The following is a 15,977-nucleotide window of genomic DNA, read 5'->3' on the forward strand; positions in this document are numbered from 1 at the left end:
ACCTTGCTGTTTGTGTCTTGGGACTTTGCTGTTTGCCTTTTTATTCATGTTATGGGATCTTATGTACTCTGGTGATTTCCTGCACAATATTGAATTGATTTATTTTGCAATAATCTCTTGGAACTATTTTGCAACAAATTCTTTGGAACTGTATTTTTGCCTTTTAAGAACTTTTAAATCCGCTGAGATTTATAGCCCAGCCTCTGAGCTTGTTTTTAGCTCACTGCTTTAATAAGCACACCTGAGCTCTTGCTTCCATCCAGACTCCTTTGGAGGTTTTTATTTTTCAATCGTTGCTCTATATACAGCTATTTACAGGTCTGCGATGAGTATATACAGAGATATACTCACGTCCATAGCAAGATGGCCGTAGCAAGACGGCAGTGAGTCACAGGCACAATGATACAATGAGTTCCAGATAGCAAGCCTGTTGCATAGCAAAGAGCATCAGGGCAAAGAGAATCTGCAGGTGTCTGCCACTTCCATATATAGCCAAATTGGCCACAGGAAATGATGTCATTCTTGTCATGCCTGTCGCATGCTCATGACTCAGCTGTCCCTCTAAGTCCACATCTCCACTCTCTTAACCCTTTCATTGGAATGTGCTTTGACCACATGTCCATTAGAACTGTATTTTTAACACAATGGAGTTCCATGCAATGCATTTCTTTTCTAATACAGAATTTTCTACCTGACAAGATGAACTCAGAGATGCGGAACCCAAGGGGAGCTGACACAAAAGATTTATTAACAGCCATAGAGCTGGGCTTCCCTTCCCCAGACTCCCGGGGTCTCCATCCCGGCAGTGCCTCCTTTCGTTTTAAGCTGAGCCTTGAAAATGAGGATGCTTTGGGATTCAGCCCTGATTCTTGTTAAGCTCCCCAGGTGTGGCTTTGGACCAAAAAGAGTGGCTATGGGAAGAGCACAACGGGGTGGTGGACGTAGCCGTTTCAGGGGTCTGCTTTTCCTTCCAGCGCATGCTCCCCTGGAAACCAGTCTTCCTTCCCCATTGGGGGCAATGAGGCTCCCAACGGCACATCGGCCACAAGGAACATAGTGGTGAGCTATGAGAACACCACGCTCTACCACCTGGCCACCCTCGACTGCTGCGTCCTGGCCTTTGTCTTCTGCAAGGGAAGGCCCTTCCGGAAGCCCATCTACAGCAACTGTGAGTCCCAGTGGGGAAGCAACCCTTCCCAGTATCAACAGTTCCAGGCCTTTGCCATTAAAGCCCCATTGGCCTCTTTGCAGCTTCTTGGACCACTGAGTAGAATAGTAACCTGGTCCCCTTTCTGGTCAGGAGCAATGTAAATTTGTGTTTTTAAAGATCAGTTCCAAGTAATCTAAGCCAGGTTTTCAGATTCCATTATGACTCCCTTATCATTTATTAACACCCAACCATGTATGCTCTCTCTAAAAATGTTCTAGGTCTTCCAAGGTGACTCCGTGGCATTCTTAAGCCAGAAATCCTCCATTTCACTAGGGTTTGCTCTTGTCTATGCTTTGGCACAGGGGTCCCCAAACTTTTTAAACAAGGGGCTAGTTCACAATCCTTCGGACCGTTAGAAGGCCGGACTATAGTTGGCCACCAAGCAATTAATAACAACAACAACAACAACAACAACAACAACAACAAAAGAGGGTTAGAAGAGACCCTTTGGGCCATTGAGTCCAATCCCCTTCTGCCTTTGTGCACCAAAAGCACAAGCAAAGCACCCTGACAGATGGCCACCCAGCCTCAATGTTAATAATAATAATAGTAATAGTAATAAAGAGGGTTGGAAGAGACCCATTGGCCCATTGAGTCCAACCCCCTTCTGCCTTTGTGCACCAAAAGCACAAGCAACGCACCCTGACAGATGGCCACCCAGCCTCAATGTTAATAATAATAATAATAATAATAAGAATAATAATAATAATAATAATAATAATAATAATAATAATAACAATAATAATAATAAGGATTGTAAAAGAAGAAGAGACCCCTTGGGTCATTTAGCCCAACCCCCTTCTGCCCTTGTGCTGTGGGGGCCGGATAAATGGCTTCAATGGGCCACATCCAGTCCCCAGGCCTTAGTTTGGGGACCCCTACTTTGGCACATCCATGTTCAATGCAATATGTCCCTTCTGGCCACCTTTCCCATGTTCTAGGGCCACCGGTGGACCTGCCTGCTTGTTCATCCCCATCTCCTTCCATTCCGCTACAGGAAGGGCACAATTGGATGGGATTCATGGGACATTTCTACGTGTTTTCCTTTGATTTCCTCCAGATATTTTCACCTGCCTGATGTCCATCTGGTTGGGCCTTTGCGTGTTCATTCTCTTTGCCGACATAGAAGTCATTTACAAGGGTCTACAGGTGAGTGCTCTGGGGGCTTTGGGGGGGCAGCCCTTGAAGGCAGCTGGGAATGACCCAAGCCCTGCAGAGACAGCCCTGCCCTCAACGGAGTGGCCCTGGCCTCAATGGCCCCAGACCGTGCCCTCCCAGGGGTGGCTCTGCAGCTGACCAGCCCTTCAGTCCTTCTCTCTTGACCAATCCCCTGATGACCTTCTCCCTTGCTTACCAATGTTGGCATGGATCCTAGCCAGCCTCTTTTCTGGCCAGTTGGAGAGAGGGCAGGAGGTTTGAATAGCTATCAAAATGTATAAGGTATCCTGTATTTCTCTGCATGTTCGTGCTTGTACATTTTGGCATCTTTTTCTGCAGATCATAGTAACGAATTTCTGTTGCTTGTCTTAATCCTCTCTCTCTTTTCGGAAAACATTGGTGGTTACCATAGCTCACCAGGAAGGACCCTCCTTAACTGCGGTCCAGAGCTTTCAAACCTCCACTTCATAGTCCTCTGGACTGTCCTTCCCAATTTAGTGTCAGCTGCGAACTTGATAAATATGCCTTCTAAACCTTCATCCAAGTCATTAATAAAGATATTGAACAGCAACAGAACTGAACCCTGTGGAACTCCACTAATTCACTAATTTGGCAAATCCCAGCACTCCTTGTCTAAAGACTTTCTGAAACTACAACTCCTGGGACTCCATAGTTTGAGCCATGACCATTCAAGTGGGGTCAAACTGCATTCATTGTACAGTGCAGATGCTCCCTTTGACCACATGGTGGATTCCATGGTTTGGAGGCTCTCCCTGGATCACCGTCTTTGTTGTATAGATGCGTTTAAAAAGCTGGAATCTCTTCTCCCATCTCGTGTTCTCCTTCAAATGTGTGTTTTTGGGGTTCCCGGACCCCTTCCTGACCCCATTTTCTTTCTCTACAGCTGCTCTGCATCCCCAACCTCTGGAGGGGTTATATTCTGATCATGATCGTGGTCCGGTTTGCAGTCTCCGTTTTTGTGGAAGTAAGTAAGCCACTGTTCATTTTTATTTTTGGTTTATCTTTCTTTCCCTGGAAATGGACTCCCATGTTTTCTGTCTGGGCACAATGGTGCTATTGATGGGACTTGGCACAGTGGGGATTGAGGAAAAGGTGTCTGTGGCTTAAGACAACGGGTTTGCCTGAAAAGAACTGGGGAGGGGGATGCAGAATTAAATATGGAGGAACTCAGAGCAGCAATGGTTTTCTTGCCAGGATTGGTATCAGAGCTCTTGGTTGAGAAGGCACCGCTTCCCCTTTGCCTTCCTTCACCTGAAAACAAGGATTGCTTCCCTGTTACTATATTCTCATGACCTTGGAGGTGTCTACGGACAACGCCGGCTCTTAGGCTTAGAAATGGAGATGAGCACCAACCCCCAGAGTCAGACATGACTGGACTTAACATCAAGGGAAACTTTTACCTTTTACTATATTCTCAAGCAAAGTTGGCTTTGGTCTTATGACAACTATATGAATGAGAACCTTAGGCTCATAGACTTATTGAACCCCAGAGTTGGAAGGGACCCCCAGGGGCCATGAGGCCTAACTCCCTTCTGCCCTGCACGAAGGCACAACTAAAGCACTCCTCAAAGATGCCCGTCCAGCCTCTGTTTAGGGCTCCCCAAAGAAAAAGTCCATCAGCTTCCAAGGCGGCCCATTCCATTACTGAACAACTTTTTCCAGCCCAGACATTTTGTATGCCATGAATATTTCATGGTTGTAGTAGTAGTGTGCTTCTCCTATTAGGAAACTGTATTTCTAATTTTCTGTCTTTGTATTTTTTCCTGATGGTGGGTATTCTGTGTTAGTCCTTTCTGAAAATATATATATATATATGTTCTGATCATTTTTGCCTTAAAGTAAATAGCGAAACTAAACACCCAAAACCCACAAAACTTGGCCACAAAAGACATGGTCATCCCCGCTGTGTTTAGACATAAAAAAAAACCCCAAGAAAAATAAAATCCTAATTAGTAGCCAGGTTTCAAAGCAGCTCTTTGACTGAGGGTGCTACTCCAGCTACTCCAGAAAATGGCCAGGCTTTAAGACTGCACTGCTATTCCACCTGGCCAAGAAATAATTCTCATAAGCCACAGCAACACGTGGCTGGGCAAAGCTAGTATTATAACAAAAGGAAGAGCAACAGGTCTTGCTTGGCCCCAGAGACATAGAATTGAAAGCCCCCCTGAAGGCCATCCAAACTAACCCCATTTCTGCTAGACAGGAAGACTCACTCCAATGTATCTCACAGCCAAGGAATTTCTTTGACTTCCAGTAAAGAGAAAGCCACCAAAAAATCTTTCCTTTTTCCTTCCTTTTTTGCAGGATGCCCTCCTGGAGAACCGGCGCCTCTGGCTCTGGATCAAGGCCTTGTTGGGCATCCGCTCCTCCAGCAAATACCGGAAGTTGCAGCGGCAGGTGGAGGGAGAGGCCTCTTGGCCTCCGACGAACCACAGAGATTTTGCAGAGGATGCAAAAAGAAATAGAAAAAGCAAGACCTACGTCAACCCTGCCTATGAAAACAGCAAAGATGACTAGCTGATCATGAAGAGCTGGATAGAGGGACAAGGCCTTGCAAACTTCTTGTTGCATGCCTTCAGATCCTTTCCTTGGCAAGGTTTGTCCAGAGGAGTTTGCCTTTGCATTCTGTTGAGCAATTGCAGTACAGACAAAAACCGCAGCCTCAGGGACCTGGCATGCCTAGCTTTCAAGAAGGCCAAACCAGACACAGATGGGTTTAAGGCAAAAACAAAGGTTTATTCTCAATGGCCAGAGAGGATGACACTCCAAATTACCGACATAACATAATTGCAAATACAGAGCATTTTTATTTCATTTGACAGCCACTCAAGAAACCTGCATCGTCTTCTGATTGGTTCAAAAACTGTCCTGAGTTGCTGAGGACTATGTTGAACATCATCACTGGTTGAATCCTTGTTGTGACGGGAAATTCAATAAGCTGCTATTAAAGTATTTTAAGTGTCAGTCCATTTAATGGTCCACCTCCAAAAGGGGTGTGATCCAAAAGTAATGTGACGTGGCCTTGGGAAATGAGTCCATGATGGGCTTGATGCATTGTCTCTGGGTAACACAATAGGGTTTAGTCCAGTGAACACAATGGATACTTGGGGATAACAACAACAACAACAACAACAACACTTTATTTATATTCCACCCTATCTCCCCAAAGGGACTCGGGGCGGATCACAGTACACATACACAGCAAACATTCAATGCCGTTTGGACAGACAGGACAGAACAGACAGAAAGGAGGCATGTTGTGTCGATGTCCAGCGTTTGGTGCCTTGGAGGCTCTGCTCAAATCCAGCCACAGCTGTTGCTCCATCCTGTGTGATGAGCCATCAGGCTTGCTCCTTTCTTTTAGTCACTGGACATTTTCTGGTCTTTTTCTTTTATGATGTCATAAAATACTTCCCCCACTTATTGGCGATACCAAATTTCTCTATTTACAACTCAGCTGTTTTTTAACTGCTTAGGTAAATAGTACGCATGTGTAATCCATGAAAAAAATGGTTCAATACTCGCTTCTAAAGTAGGGGGCACTGGCGCTTCGTTTCTAAAGTCATTTCTGATTTTTTGAACCAAAAACCTTGGAACTTTCCGAAAATTCGGAATATTCGGAATTACTTCATTAATGACAGGCACGCATGCGCAGTCACAAAAAACCAGCATGGGGGGGACTTACAGGACTCTACCTCCCTCATTTTTGAGCTATCCTGATCAAATTTGATACAGTAGTAGAACACATTCACCCCTGCTAGTTTGCCAAATTGCAGAATGTTTCTGTTATCCTCTGATTTTTGGTGAATTTTCATAACTTATAAAAGAAACCATTTTAAAATATGTTGTCGAAGGCTTTCATGGCCGGGATCACAGGGTTGTTGTATGTCTTTCGGGCTGTGTGGCCATGTTCCAGAAGTATTCTCTCCTGACGTTTCTCCCACATCTATGGCAGGCATCCTCAGAGGTTGTGAGGTATGGATAAACTAAGTAAGGAAAGGAAAGAATATATATCTGTGGAGAGTCCAGGGTGTGTCAAGAGTCCTTTGTCACTGGGAGCCAGCATTAATGTTTCAGTTAATAACCCTAATTAGCATTGGAAAGGTTTTGTCTCTTGCCTGGGGGCATCCTTTGTTCAGTCAAGCCCTCAGAGTGTTGGTTCCCATCTACTGTTTTGATTTTGGAGTTTTGTAATACTGGTAGCCAGATTTTGTCCATTTTCATGGTTTCTTCCTTTCTGTTGAAGTTGTCCACATGCTTGTGGATTTCAATGGCTTCTCTGTGTAGTCTGACATGATAGTTGTTGGAATGGTCCAGCATTTTTGTGTTCTCAAATAATATCCTGTGTCCAAGCTGGTTCATCAAATGCATTTTAAAATAATTGCAGAAATCTGTTCCTGCTTTGAAAATCTTATTTCCTGTTCCATTGGGTTGTCTTTACTTTGAAAGTCCTTCTTCTACTTGGGACACTTTGTTTTTGTGGCTGAAACTCCCTGAAATTGGTGGACACTGGTGGACACACTATGCTGCTGTTGGTGACATGCCACACCAACAACTGGAAAGGAAGGAGGCAAAGCTCAGGGACTTGGTGCCTCCAGGGAGCAGGCAGGCAAGGATTTGACGTGGTGGGAGGCAACAGACGTGATGCTTCCCACTGCCTGGGTTAGTGGTACGTTTGGCAATGCACTTTAGGCACACAAAGAACGTCAAACATTTATTTCACACCAACAACTAGTAAGGAAGGAGGCAAAACTCAGGGACTTGGTGCCAGGGCGGGCAGGCAGGCAGCGATTTGACGTGTGTGCCAATATACTTCACGCACGCATGCACTGAAACAAACAGTTGACTTCACACCAACATTTAAGGAGCAATGCCCTGGGACTTGAATTTGTCCCAGCACCAGAGTAATATGTGTGTGTGTGTGTGTGTGTGTGTGTGTGCAGTTGTGCACTTGTGCAGCATGTGCAGACTCCAGCAAAAGGCTTTAAAGTTCTGGGAATTATATTATGTATTTTTAAATTTTCAAAAGGAAAACCCTTCAATGCCTTTGCAATGAGCTTGGTTTGGCTCTTCTGCTCCTACAATGGGCACTGGGTGGGCAGCAAACCCAACAAACACAGCCAGCCAGGCAAAAGGCTTTAAAATTCTAAGAATTATATTATGTATTTTGAAATTTAAATTATATTATGTGTTTTTAAATTTTTATAGAAGATGCCTCTGTACGTGTCTTCTATAAAAACACTGGACTTGGAGCGCCTCGTGGCATTTTGCGTTTGGGTGGGCGTGCGTGTGGGTGGTTGTGTCAGAGCGCGCGGTTTGGATAAACACACATGCAGCGGAAGATCAATGAAGAATCACTTGCACCAATAAAGAGGCTGAAGCCTGTTTGGCTATCTACAAAAGGTTTACTAACAAACGGAAACCTCTCAAGACGGTATATACAGACAGAATGCAGAAAGGCAGAGAGCAGAGGGCAGAACAGATAACACAGGGAGCTATTTATAATCACCTCTGCTGTCTGATGCAATACACAGTTAACTCTTTACACACTCGCATAGTGGACAGCAGACAGTGCATGATGCAATCTCCAGCTCACATTTATTTATTTATTTCGTGTCAAAAGCATTGGTACAGCAAATACATTTCAAATAATGGAAATAAATAGAAAAGAAAAGAAATCACAGGCAACTAAATAGTTTTGGACCAAAAGCGGGCAACAGCAACCGCATTGTCCGTAGCTTTAAACAACTCCTCCTCCGTGCATGAGGCAGGGCATTGTGGGCAAGCCTTCATATGCGGAGTTGTTTGTTCAGCTCCACAGTCACACAAGGTGGAGGATTCCTCCAGGTAGTGCCACCTTGCCAGGTTCCCTTTTGATCTGCCCACTCCACTTCTGAGTCTGTTCAGGGACTTCCAAGTTGCCCATTCTTGGTTTGCCCCGGGAGGAAGGAAGACCCTCATGGGGGGCCATCCAGCTCACATTGCAACACTATAACTCAATTACATTTAAACAACTCTATATACAATCATTCCCACTTCAACAGGTTGCTCTTGGGCTCCGGGCTGGCTTTTGCAGAGTCTTGCATGGAAGGGGAAAGGGGTTGCCAAGGCCTGTTCTGGGCAGAACAACTCAAGAAGAAATGGACAAGATGGAAGGTGTCCAGAGAAGAATGGCAAGAATTGTCAAAGGCATGGAAACCATGAGTCCCTCAGAGGAGCAGCAGCAGGAGCGGGGTCTGTTTAGTTTGGAGAAAGGAAGGCGAGGAGAACAACAACAACAACAAACCTTTATTTATATACAGTAGAGTCTCACTTATCCAACGTTCTGGATTATCCAACACATTTTTGTAGTCAATGTTTTCAATATATCGTGATATTTTGGTGCTAAATTAGTAAATACAGTAATTACTACATAGCATTACTGCATATTGAACTACTTTTTCTGTCAAATTTGTTGTATAACATGAAGTTTTGGTGCTTAATTTGTAAAACCGTAACCTAATTTGATGTTTAATTGGCTTTTCCTTAAGCCCTTCTTATTATCCAACATATTCACTTATCCAATGTTCTGCCGGCCCGTTTATGTTGGATAAGTGAGACTCTACTGTACCACTCTATCTCCGATAAGGAGATAGACATGAGAAGCGGACATGAGAGCCATGTTCAAATATTAGAAAGGAGGCCACGTTGAGAAGAGGCAAGACTGGGATGCAATGGAGACATGGAGTCAAACTGCAGGAAAAGAGATCCCACCTAAAAACTATCTTGTGGAATTGTGGGAGAGAATCTGTGTTGAGTATCACATGTAGACCTCCCTAGAGAGTCCTTCCCAGTCCTGTTTATGCTGATTCCACCAGAAACTGAACTGGGAGCCTCCTCCTTGCAAAGCAGGAGCCCACCCAAGGGATGGGGAGAGCAGGGCCCGAATCCTATCCTAGAATCCTACCGCTGGAAGAGACCCCAAGCGCCATCCAGTCCAGCCCCCTTTATTCTGCCATACAGGAAAAGCACAATCAAAGCCTTCCAATAGATGGCCATCCAGCTGCTGTTTGAAAGCCCCCAAGAAGGAGTCTCCACCAGACTTCAAGGTGTGGTCGAACCCAGGCAGCCATCTGCATTCAACTAAATCTGACCTGTAGCAGGGAGTTCCGCAGATCGGGAGGAGCCATGCTGAGATCAATTCAACGATACAAGCATGCCCCAGCAGCAACTTAAAATGTATCTTTCGCTCTCCCTCTGTGTGCCTTCCAAAACTTTTGACTATGTAGCAACTTCTAATAAAAGCTATTTTGTATCCTCTCTTGAATGAAAGCTTGAATTCCCTCTCGCGGCTCTGCCCTCCCTTCCTTTTCTCCCTCTCTGGGCGAGCCGCGGAGCTGCGGGCTACCCCCAGCCTCAATTTCCGGCCATATCTCCTTTGTTTCGACCTCAAGCATGATCATCTTTCATATCCCCTACTCAAAATGCTTCCCCATCAGAAGGAGACCGCCCGTTCCCAAATTAATAGAGTTTTCGGAGGTAAATCAGCTGACTGTCAAAAGCTGTCAACTGTCAAAAACGGAGTTTCCTCGCCCTGCGGCGTGGTTTTCTCTGCAAGGACGGACTCTCAAAGGTGCTGGGTGCGGAGGAGGGCCACCCAGGGCTCCCTGCCTCCCACCCATGAACTGCCCTCATCTCCGGAGTGCCCCTCCCGATGACCTTTGACCTAGTGGGGCTGCTTCGCCCAGATTGTCACAGATTCAGCTCCTTTTCTGAACTTTTATTTCTTTATGTATTCCCTACATTAAAACTTGGGCTTTGGGATGGGTGAAATAAGATGAAATATGTTCCTATATGTGCCTTGTGTATCCTGCATGCCCCCTTTTCCCTATATCACCACGAAATATATTTTATATTAAAGAATGACCGAAATCTAATCTAGGAATCAAATGGACAGGTAGTTGCAACATTCCCAGAGGGGATAATCTTTCTCACCAGGAAACTGTCAGACACCCATTTCTTGCATGGACAATAGATCTGGTCTCTCCCCCCCCCCCTTCATTGAACGTCAGAGCAGTCCATTTAATGAAAAAGGTGACCATCCGGTTCTCAGTCTGCTTACAAAGAGGACAATCAAAGCCTACGATAGCCTCGGCTGTCAAAAGGAACTGGACTCTTTCAAAAACAAATACAGCCCATCTGTTCACCGGAATCTGGCAAAGCCTGCCAGACAAATATGTATATTTGCACCCCAAGGAGCAGTTTAAAGCTACCTTGAGGGCTCTCGGCATTTCCTCCTGGACATTTACTCAATGACTCAATCATAATCCCTTGCTAATCCCTAGCAAAACCATTGTTTTCAGTTTAGCCCGCCTCCTCGTCTCTGATTGGTGGAAACACCGAGACGATAGGAGCTCCCTGATTGGACGGAGGTTCCCGCCGTTGGCTCAAGGACCAATCAGCATGCAGGTGGGCGGGGAAACGAACAGCGCGAGATTCAAGTCGCGCCTCCCATTTTCTGTATTATAAAAGTTACTGTTCTGTATTGTGTATTATGGCTCCTTGACGAACGATCGCAGGCTGTCATCCTTCTCAGCTGAACTGAATAAACAAATCGGTCTTCTTTCTTCATGGCTGAGGGTGAGATTTTTGCGGCAAAACCTTGATTTATAGCGGCTCCCCCCTTGCCAGGATTCTCGAACTCGCGGCCGGGGCAGGAGCGAGAATCCCCTTCAAGAAGGGGACTCCTTGTAAAACATAGCTCGATATCAAAGGCAGTATATCCCACTTCTGTTACCATCAGGAAGTTCCTGCTGTTTAGGCGGAATCTTTTCCTGGAATTGTGAATCCTCCCAGAACTTCCCCAAGGGAGGCATGCGGGTGTTTTTCTCGGGGCGGATTCGCACTTGGAGGTGTCTTTTGGGGAATTCCCTGCCTAGAAAGCCCTCGGCTTCCTTTGCTGCGGAGGTTGTAAACGCTGTCATTCCTGTTGGGCCAGCTGTCAGTCATTCGGCACCTCTGAGTTATTTCTGTGACCCACAAGCAAGGAAAAACACAGCACCCGCTTGGCTCTCTCGGGCGGCAGGACTGGTAACCTTCCAAGGCAGCGCTTCAGATCTGGAAGGATAAGGACCTGAACTCTCCTTTTCCTCTGCCGCCTTCTTTGGATTGTGCTGCGGGGCAGGACGGAACAAGATCTCCGGCCTGCTCAAGGTTGCCTTTCAGTCTTGCAAGTTGCTGAGTAATAAACAGGAAGGTGGGGCCAGGAAGGAAGATGCTCCCTTTGATTTGTCCTTCTTCAGTCTTGCAGTGCCAATCTCTGTTCAATGTTCAGGCAAGGCTCTACCCAAAGCTCCAAAAACAAGCCAACTTGACTCACACTTTTGGGAGAGAGATGAGCCTACACATCTTCCTTGTGTTTTGCATAGAGATGAAACTGGCAGAAGGGAAGCCGATTTCTTTGGAATTCTCAAATTTGCAAATGGGACCAAATTGGGAGGGGCAGCGAATGCCCCAGAGATCAGGATCAGGATCAAAATTGACCTGAACAGATAAGAGAGCTGATGGGCCAAGACAAACACAATGCATTCAACAAGAAACAATGTATGGTACTACACTTAGGCAATACAAATGAAATGCACAGATATAGGATGGGTGATACCTGGCTTGAAAAGAATCCGTGGGATAGAGATCTGGGAGTCTTAGTAGATCACAAGCTGAACTTGAGCCAAGAGTGATACGGCAGCTTAAAAGGCCAATGCGATTCTAGGCTGCATGAAGGTGAGTCAAGTTTCTAGATCAAGGGAAGTCATGTTGCCTCTCTATTCTGCATTGGTCAGGCCTCACCTGGAATAGTCTAGGCCAATGATGGGCAACCTTTTGCGCTTGGTGTGTCAAAATTCACAAAAAAACCTAGCATGACTTGGGTGGTGTGTCACTTCGAGAAAAAAACCCCCCATAATTTCACAATATTTATAGTTTAAATAACAAAAATATATAATTGTAATATATAACTGTATTCAATAAATCAAAAACTATTTACTACCATTATTTCCATGTTCAACAATCTATGGTACCTCTTGCAGTTTCCATGCTGATTTCTCTCTATTCTAGTTTCAATGTAGTCATGAATAATGAATATAATAATAATAATAATAATAATAATAATAATAATAATAATAATATAGTAATAATATAATAATATACTACAATAATAATAGAATAATAGAATATATATATATATATAAAATTTCTATTATTATTCTACTAATATATATATACATATATATATACACACACACACACACACACATACATACAGTAGAATCTCACTTATCCAACACTCGCTTATCCAACATTCTGGATTATCCAACTCATTGTTGTAGTCAATGTTTTCAATACATCGTGATAATTTGGTGCTAAATTCGTAAATACAGTAATTACTACATAGCATTACTGCATATTGAACTACTTTTTCTGTCAAATTTGTTGTATGACAACTCTACTGTGTGTATATATATATAGTAGAGTCTCACTTATCCAACATAAATGGGCCAGCAGAACGTTGGATAAGCGAATATGTTGGATAATAAGGAGAGATTAAGGAGAAGCCTATTAAACATCAAATTAAGTTATGATTTTACAAATTAAGCAACAAAACATCATGTTATACAACAAATTTGACAGAAAAAGTAGTTCAATATGCAGTAATGCTATGTAGTAATTACTGTATTTACGAATTTAGCACCAAAATATCATGATGTATTGAAAACATCGACTCCAAAAATGTGTTGGATAATCCAGAATGTTGGATAAGCGAATGTTGGATAAGTGAGACTCTACTGTATATATGTGTATAAATATATAAATGTAATGTGCATAATTCCCATGGAGTAAACAACAAAACCACTGGACCAAATCACACCAAATTTGGCCACAAAAGACATAGTCCTCCAATCAATCTGCATTCAGCAGCGTGTCAGCAAAAATGGCTAGGCGTGTCAGTGCTGACACGCGTGTCATAGGTTGGCCATCACTGGTCTAGGCCCTACCATTAAAGAGGGATATTACTCTAAGTTGGAAGGTGTCCAGAGGAGGACAACTAAAATGATCAAAGTTCTGAAAACCACGAATCCCTCTGAGGAGCAGCTTAGGGAGCTGGGGAAGCTGTGAACAGAGAAGAGGAGGTTGAGAGAAGGGGACAAGAGAGCCAGGGTTGAATATTGGAAATGGCACCATATGGTGGAAGGAGGACAGCTTGTTTCCCAGTGCTCTGGAAACTAAGATACCGTGAAGCCATGGATTCAAACGGCAAGAAAAGAGATTCCAACTAAGCATCAAGAAGAACTTCCTGACAGTAAGATAGTGGAATATGCTTCTGCCTGGGAGTCCGGTGGAGTCTCCTTCTCTAGAGGCTTTTAGGCAGAGGCTGAATGGCCATCTGTCCGGAGAGTCTTGATTACTTGTTCCTTCAAGGCGGGAGGGGGCTGCACTGGATGCCCCTCAGAGTCCCTTCCAGGCAGACCTTGGCACTTTGCCACCAATGAGACTAAAATCTTCATTTTTTTTCAGACCTTGGATGGAAAAGCTCATTTGTATAGGTGCTTGTTTTCGGAAGCGGCAGACAGAAATGGAAATGGGGCCATACGAATAGGACAAACAGAAATGGATAGCGATTCCATACAAATGCACAAGACTACTTTCCACCTGCAAAGCCATGCAAACCGAGATTACAAAGACAGATGTATCTTTCCCCCATTACCTGCAGTTCACCTTTTGTATTTTGCAATACAAGCACCCTCTATCCCTCTGCAGCTCTAACTCTGTGTTTAGTACCAACATCTTATTCAACGGAACTCTGAACGGCAAATGAGGGGAATGCTTCTCTCTTTCCCCATCCCTTTCCTTGAGATGTAAGAGGGAAGCAATCTGGGGCATGATTCCTCCCACTGGGCATTCCCAGATGTGCAAATATTGTTCTATTTGGCAGCCCCATGGTTTGGCAAACTGACATTCCCAACCTTTATGGGCAGGAGATAATTGCATCTGGGCGGGTGGTGATGGAGATGGCCTTTCCCCAATGACCTCTTTTCATAGAATCATCGAGTTGGATGATACCCCGAAAGCCATGCAGTCCAAGGCGATGCAGGGCTCACAGTAGGTCCCAATGGAACCGCATCTCATAATTCATAATTTTGGGATCTTATTTTTTTATAACAATGGGAAATCCTTTCAAATATTTAAACCTAGCTCTCATGACCCCTATCAACTTTCTGGTCTCCAAGCTAAAGATTTCCAGTTCCATAAGCTGTTCCTCATAGGGCTTGGTTTCCAAACCTTTGATCGTTTTGGTCGTCTTTCTCTGCACACCTTTCTCTCCATCTTGTCCATCTCCCTCTTGAATTGTGGGGGCTCCAAGACAGTTGAGATGTCAAATTGCAAGAGCCAAAGCAGATTAGAAACAATAGGTGCTATTGTTGCACATTCTTCACCCACAGCCAGGCCTCAGAAGCACAAGGGCAGCAGGAGAGGTGGAAGGGAGACACCAGAGTGCTCAGGCCAGGGCTGTTTGAGAATGGAATCTTCTTCTGCCTTGGACTCCAGTGGAGCCCCATTCTTCTTTCAGGCTTTTAAACAGGTGCTGGATAGCCACCTATTAGGAGGGCTTGGAGGGTATCATCCTACCTGGCAGAAGGGGTGGACTGGATGGCCTTTGGGTGCCCCTTCCAAACCCTAGGATTCCATGATTCTAAGCCCAGGGGGACAGTCCATGCTCCAAATGTGCCAGTACGGCAGGGACAGATACCATTCCTCCCCTGCTGTCCCACTTTTCTAGCTGTGCTCAGAATGTCCCAGATCCTCCTTCCTTCTCCCACCTTCCTCCTTTAGCCTCAGATTACTCCAACTGCTGCAAACTGGGTTCGGGGTGTAAAAGGCATTTCCTCTCTAACTCTGCAGGGAAGGAGAGGGGAGGATGGACTGATATCTTGCCCTCCCAGTTGGTTCAGGCACAAACAAACTGCTGCAGCCTTTTATGGCATGTCTGAAAGACCTCAATGAAGAACATTTGCCATTTGGGCTACATTTTTGATGTTTTTTGGCCCTTTGGTTTACATCAGTGAAATGTCAGAGGGAATGGAGGCTCTGGGGAGAACATGTCTTGCTGGGCAGCTGAGGAACCAAAGCTGACCCAAAGCGGCAGCCCTTCGAGAGGGCATCTTTGACTGCCAGCCACCTCTCAGTCTCATGGATGCTGCACATCTACCGGCAGGCTGGCACAAGTAGCTGCAGCTTGCACTGGTGCCAGGAAATCCCACATCCCAACCCATAAAGTCACCTTGCAGAGAGTAAGACCATCAGTCCAGCCAGCCTTGCATTGTCCACTTTGACAGGCAACAATCTGTCCAGAGTCTCTTCCAGAAATCTGTTGTTGGAAATCCTTTGGCCAAAGATGCTGGGGAAGCAACGTTGTTTACCGCAAAACTGGGCAAAATGATCAGGTGAATCGTTTGGCATAGCAACATAGAAGGTGTTGGGGATTGTAGGTGATAGATAGAAGCTCTTACGTGTGCCATGAGCCCAGAGACACCCTGCAGAATGATGCACCACT

At 44.9% G+C, this 15,977-nt stretch overlaps 2 protein-coding genes across 2 annotated transcripts in view; both read left to right on the forward strand.

The window, feature by feature from the left end:
* Positions 1-1,513, forward strand: part of LOC100557321 (probable cation-transporting ATPase 13A5) — a 53,592-nt gene extending 52,079 nt beyond the window's left edge. Inside the window, exon 27 of the mRNA XM_062976946.1 lies at positions 975-1,513. Coding sequence (XP_062833016.1) covers positions 975-1,311 — 337 coding nt within the window. The 3' untranslated portion in view covers positions 1,312-1,513. The remainder of the gene's footprint in view (positions 1-974) is intronic.
* A 668-nt stretch (positions 1,514-2,181) lies between these two features.
* Positions 2,182-5,353, forward strand: LOC103280852 (probable cation-transporting ATPase 13A5). Its single transcript, XM_062976945.1, has 2 exons — positions 2,182-3,353; positions 4,694-5,353. The coding sequence occupies exons 1-2, from the start codon at positions 3,315-3,317 to the stop codon at positions 4,904-4,906; spliced, it is 252 nt and encodes an 83-aa protein (XP_062833015.1). The 5' UTR covers positions 2,182-3,314; the 3' UTR covers positions 4,907-5,353.
* The last annotated feature ends 10,624 nt before the right edge of the window (positions 5,354-15,977 follow it).

Source organism: Anolis carolinensis, chromosome 3 (assembly GCF_035594765.1).
Source record: "Anolis carolinensis isolate JA03-04 chromosome 3, rAnoCar3.1.pri, whole genome shotgun sequence".
Classification (NCBI taxonomy): domain Eukaryota; kingdom Metazoa; phylum Chordata; class Lepidosauria; order Squamata; family Dactyloidae; genus Anolis; species Anolis carolinensis.

Coding starts and splice junctions, on each gene's coding strand:
- LOC103280852 (XM_062976945.1), top strand. CDS start 3,315: ATGATCGTGGTCCGGTTTGCAGTCTCCGTTTTTGTGGAA. Junction 3,354..4,693: donor CAGTCTCCGTTTTTGTGGAA/GTAAGTAAGCCA, acceptor CCTTTTTTGCAG/GATGCCCTCCTGGAGAACCG.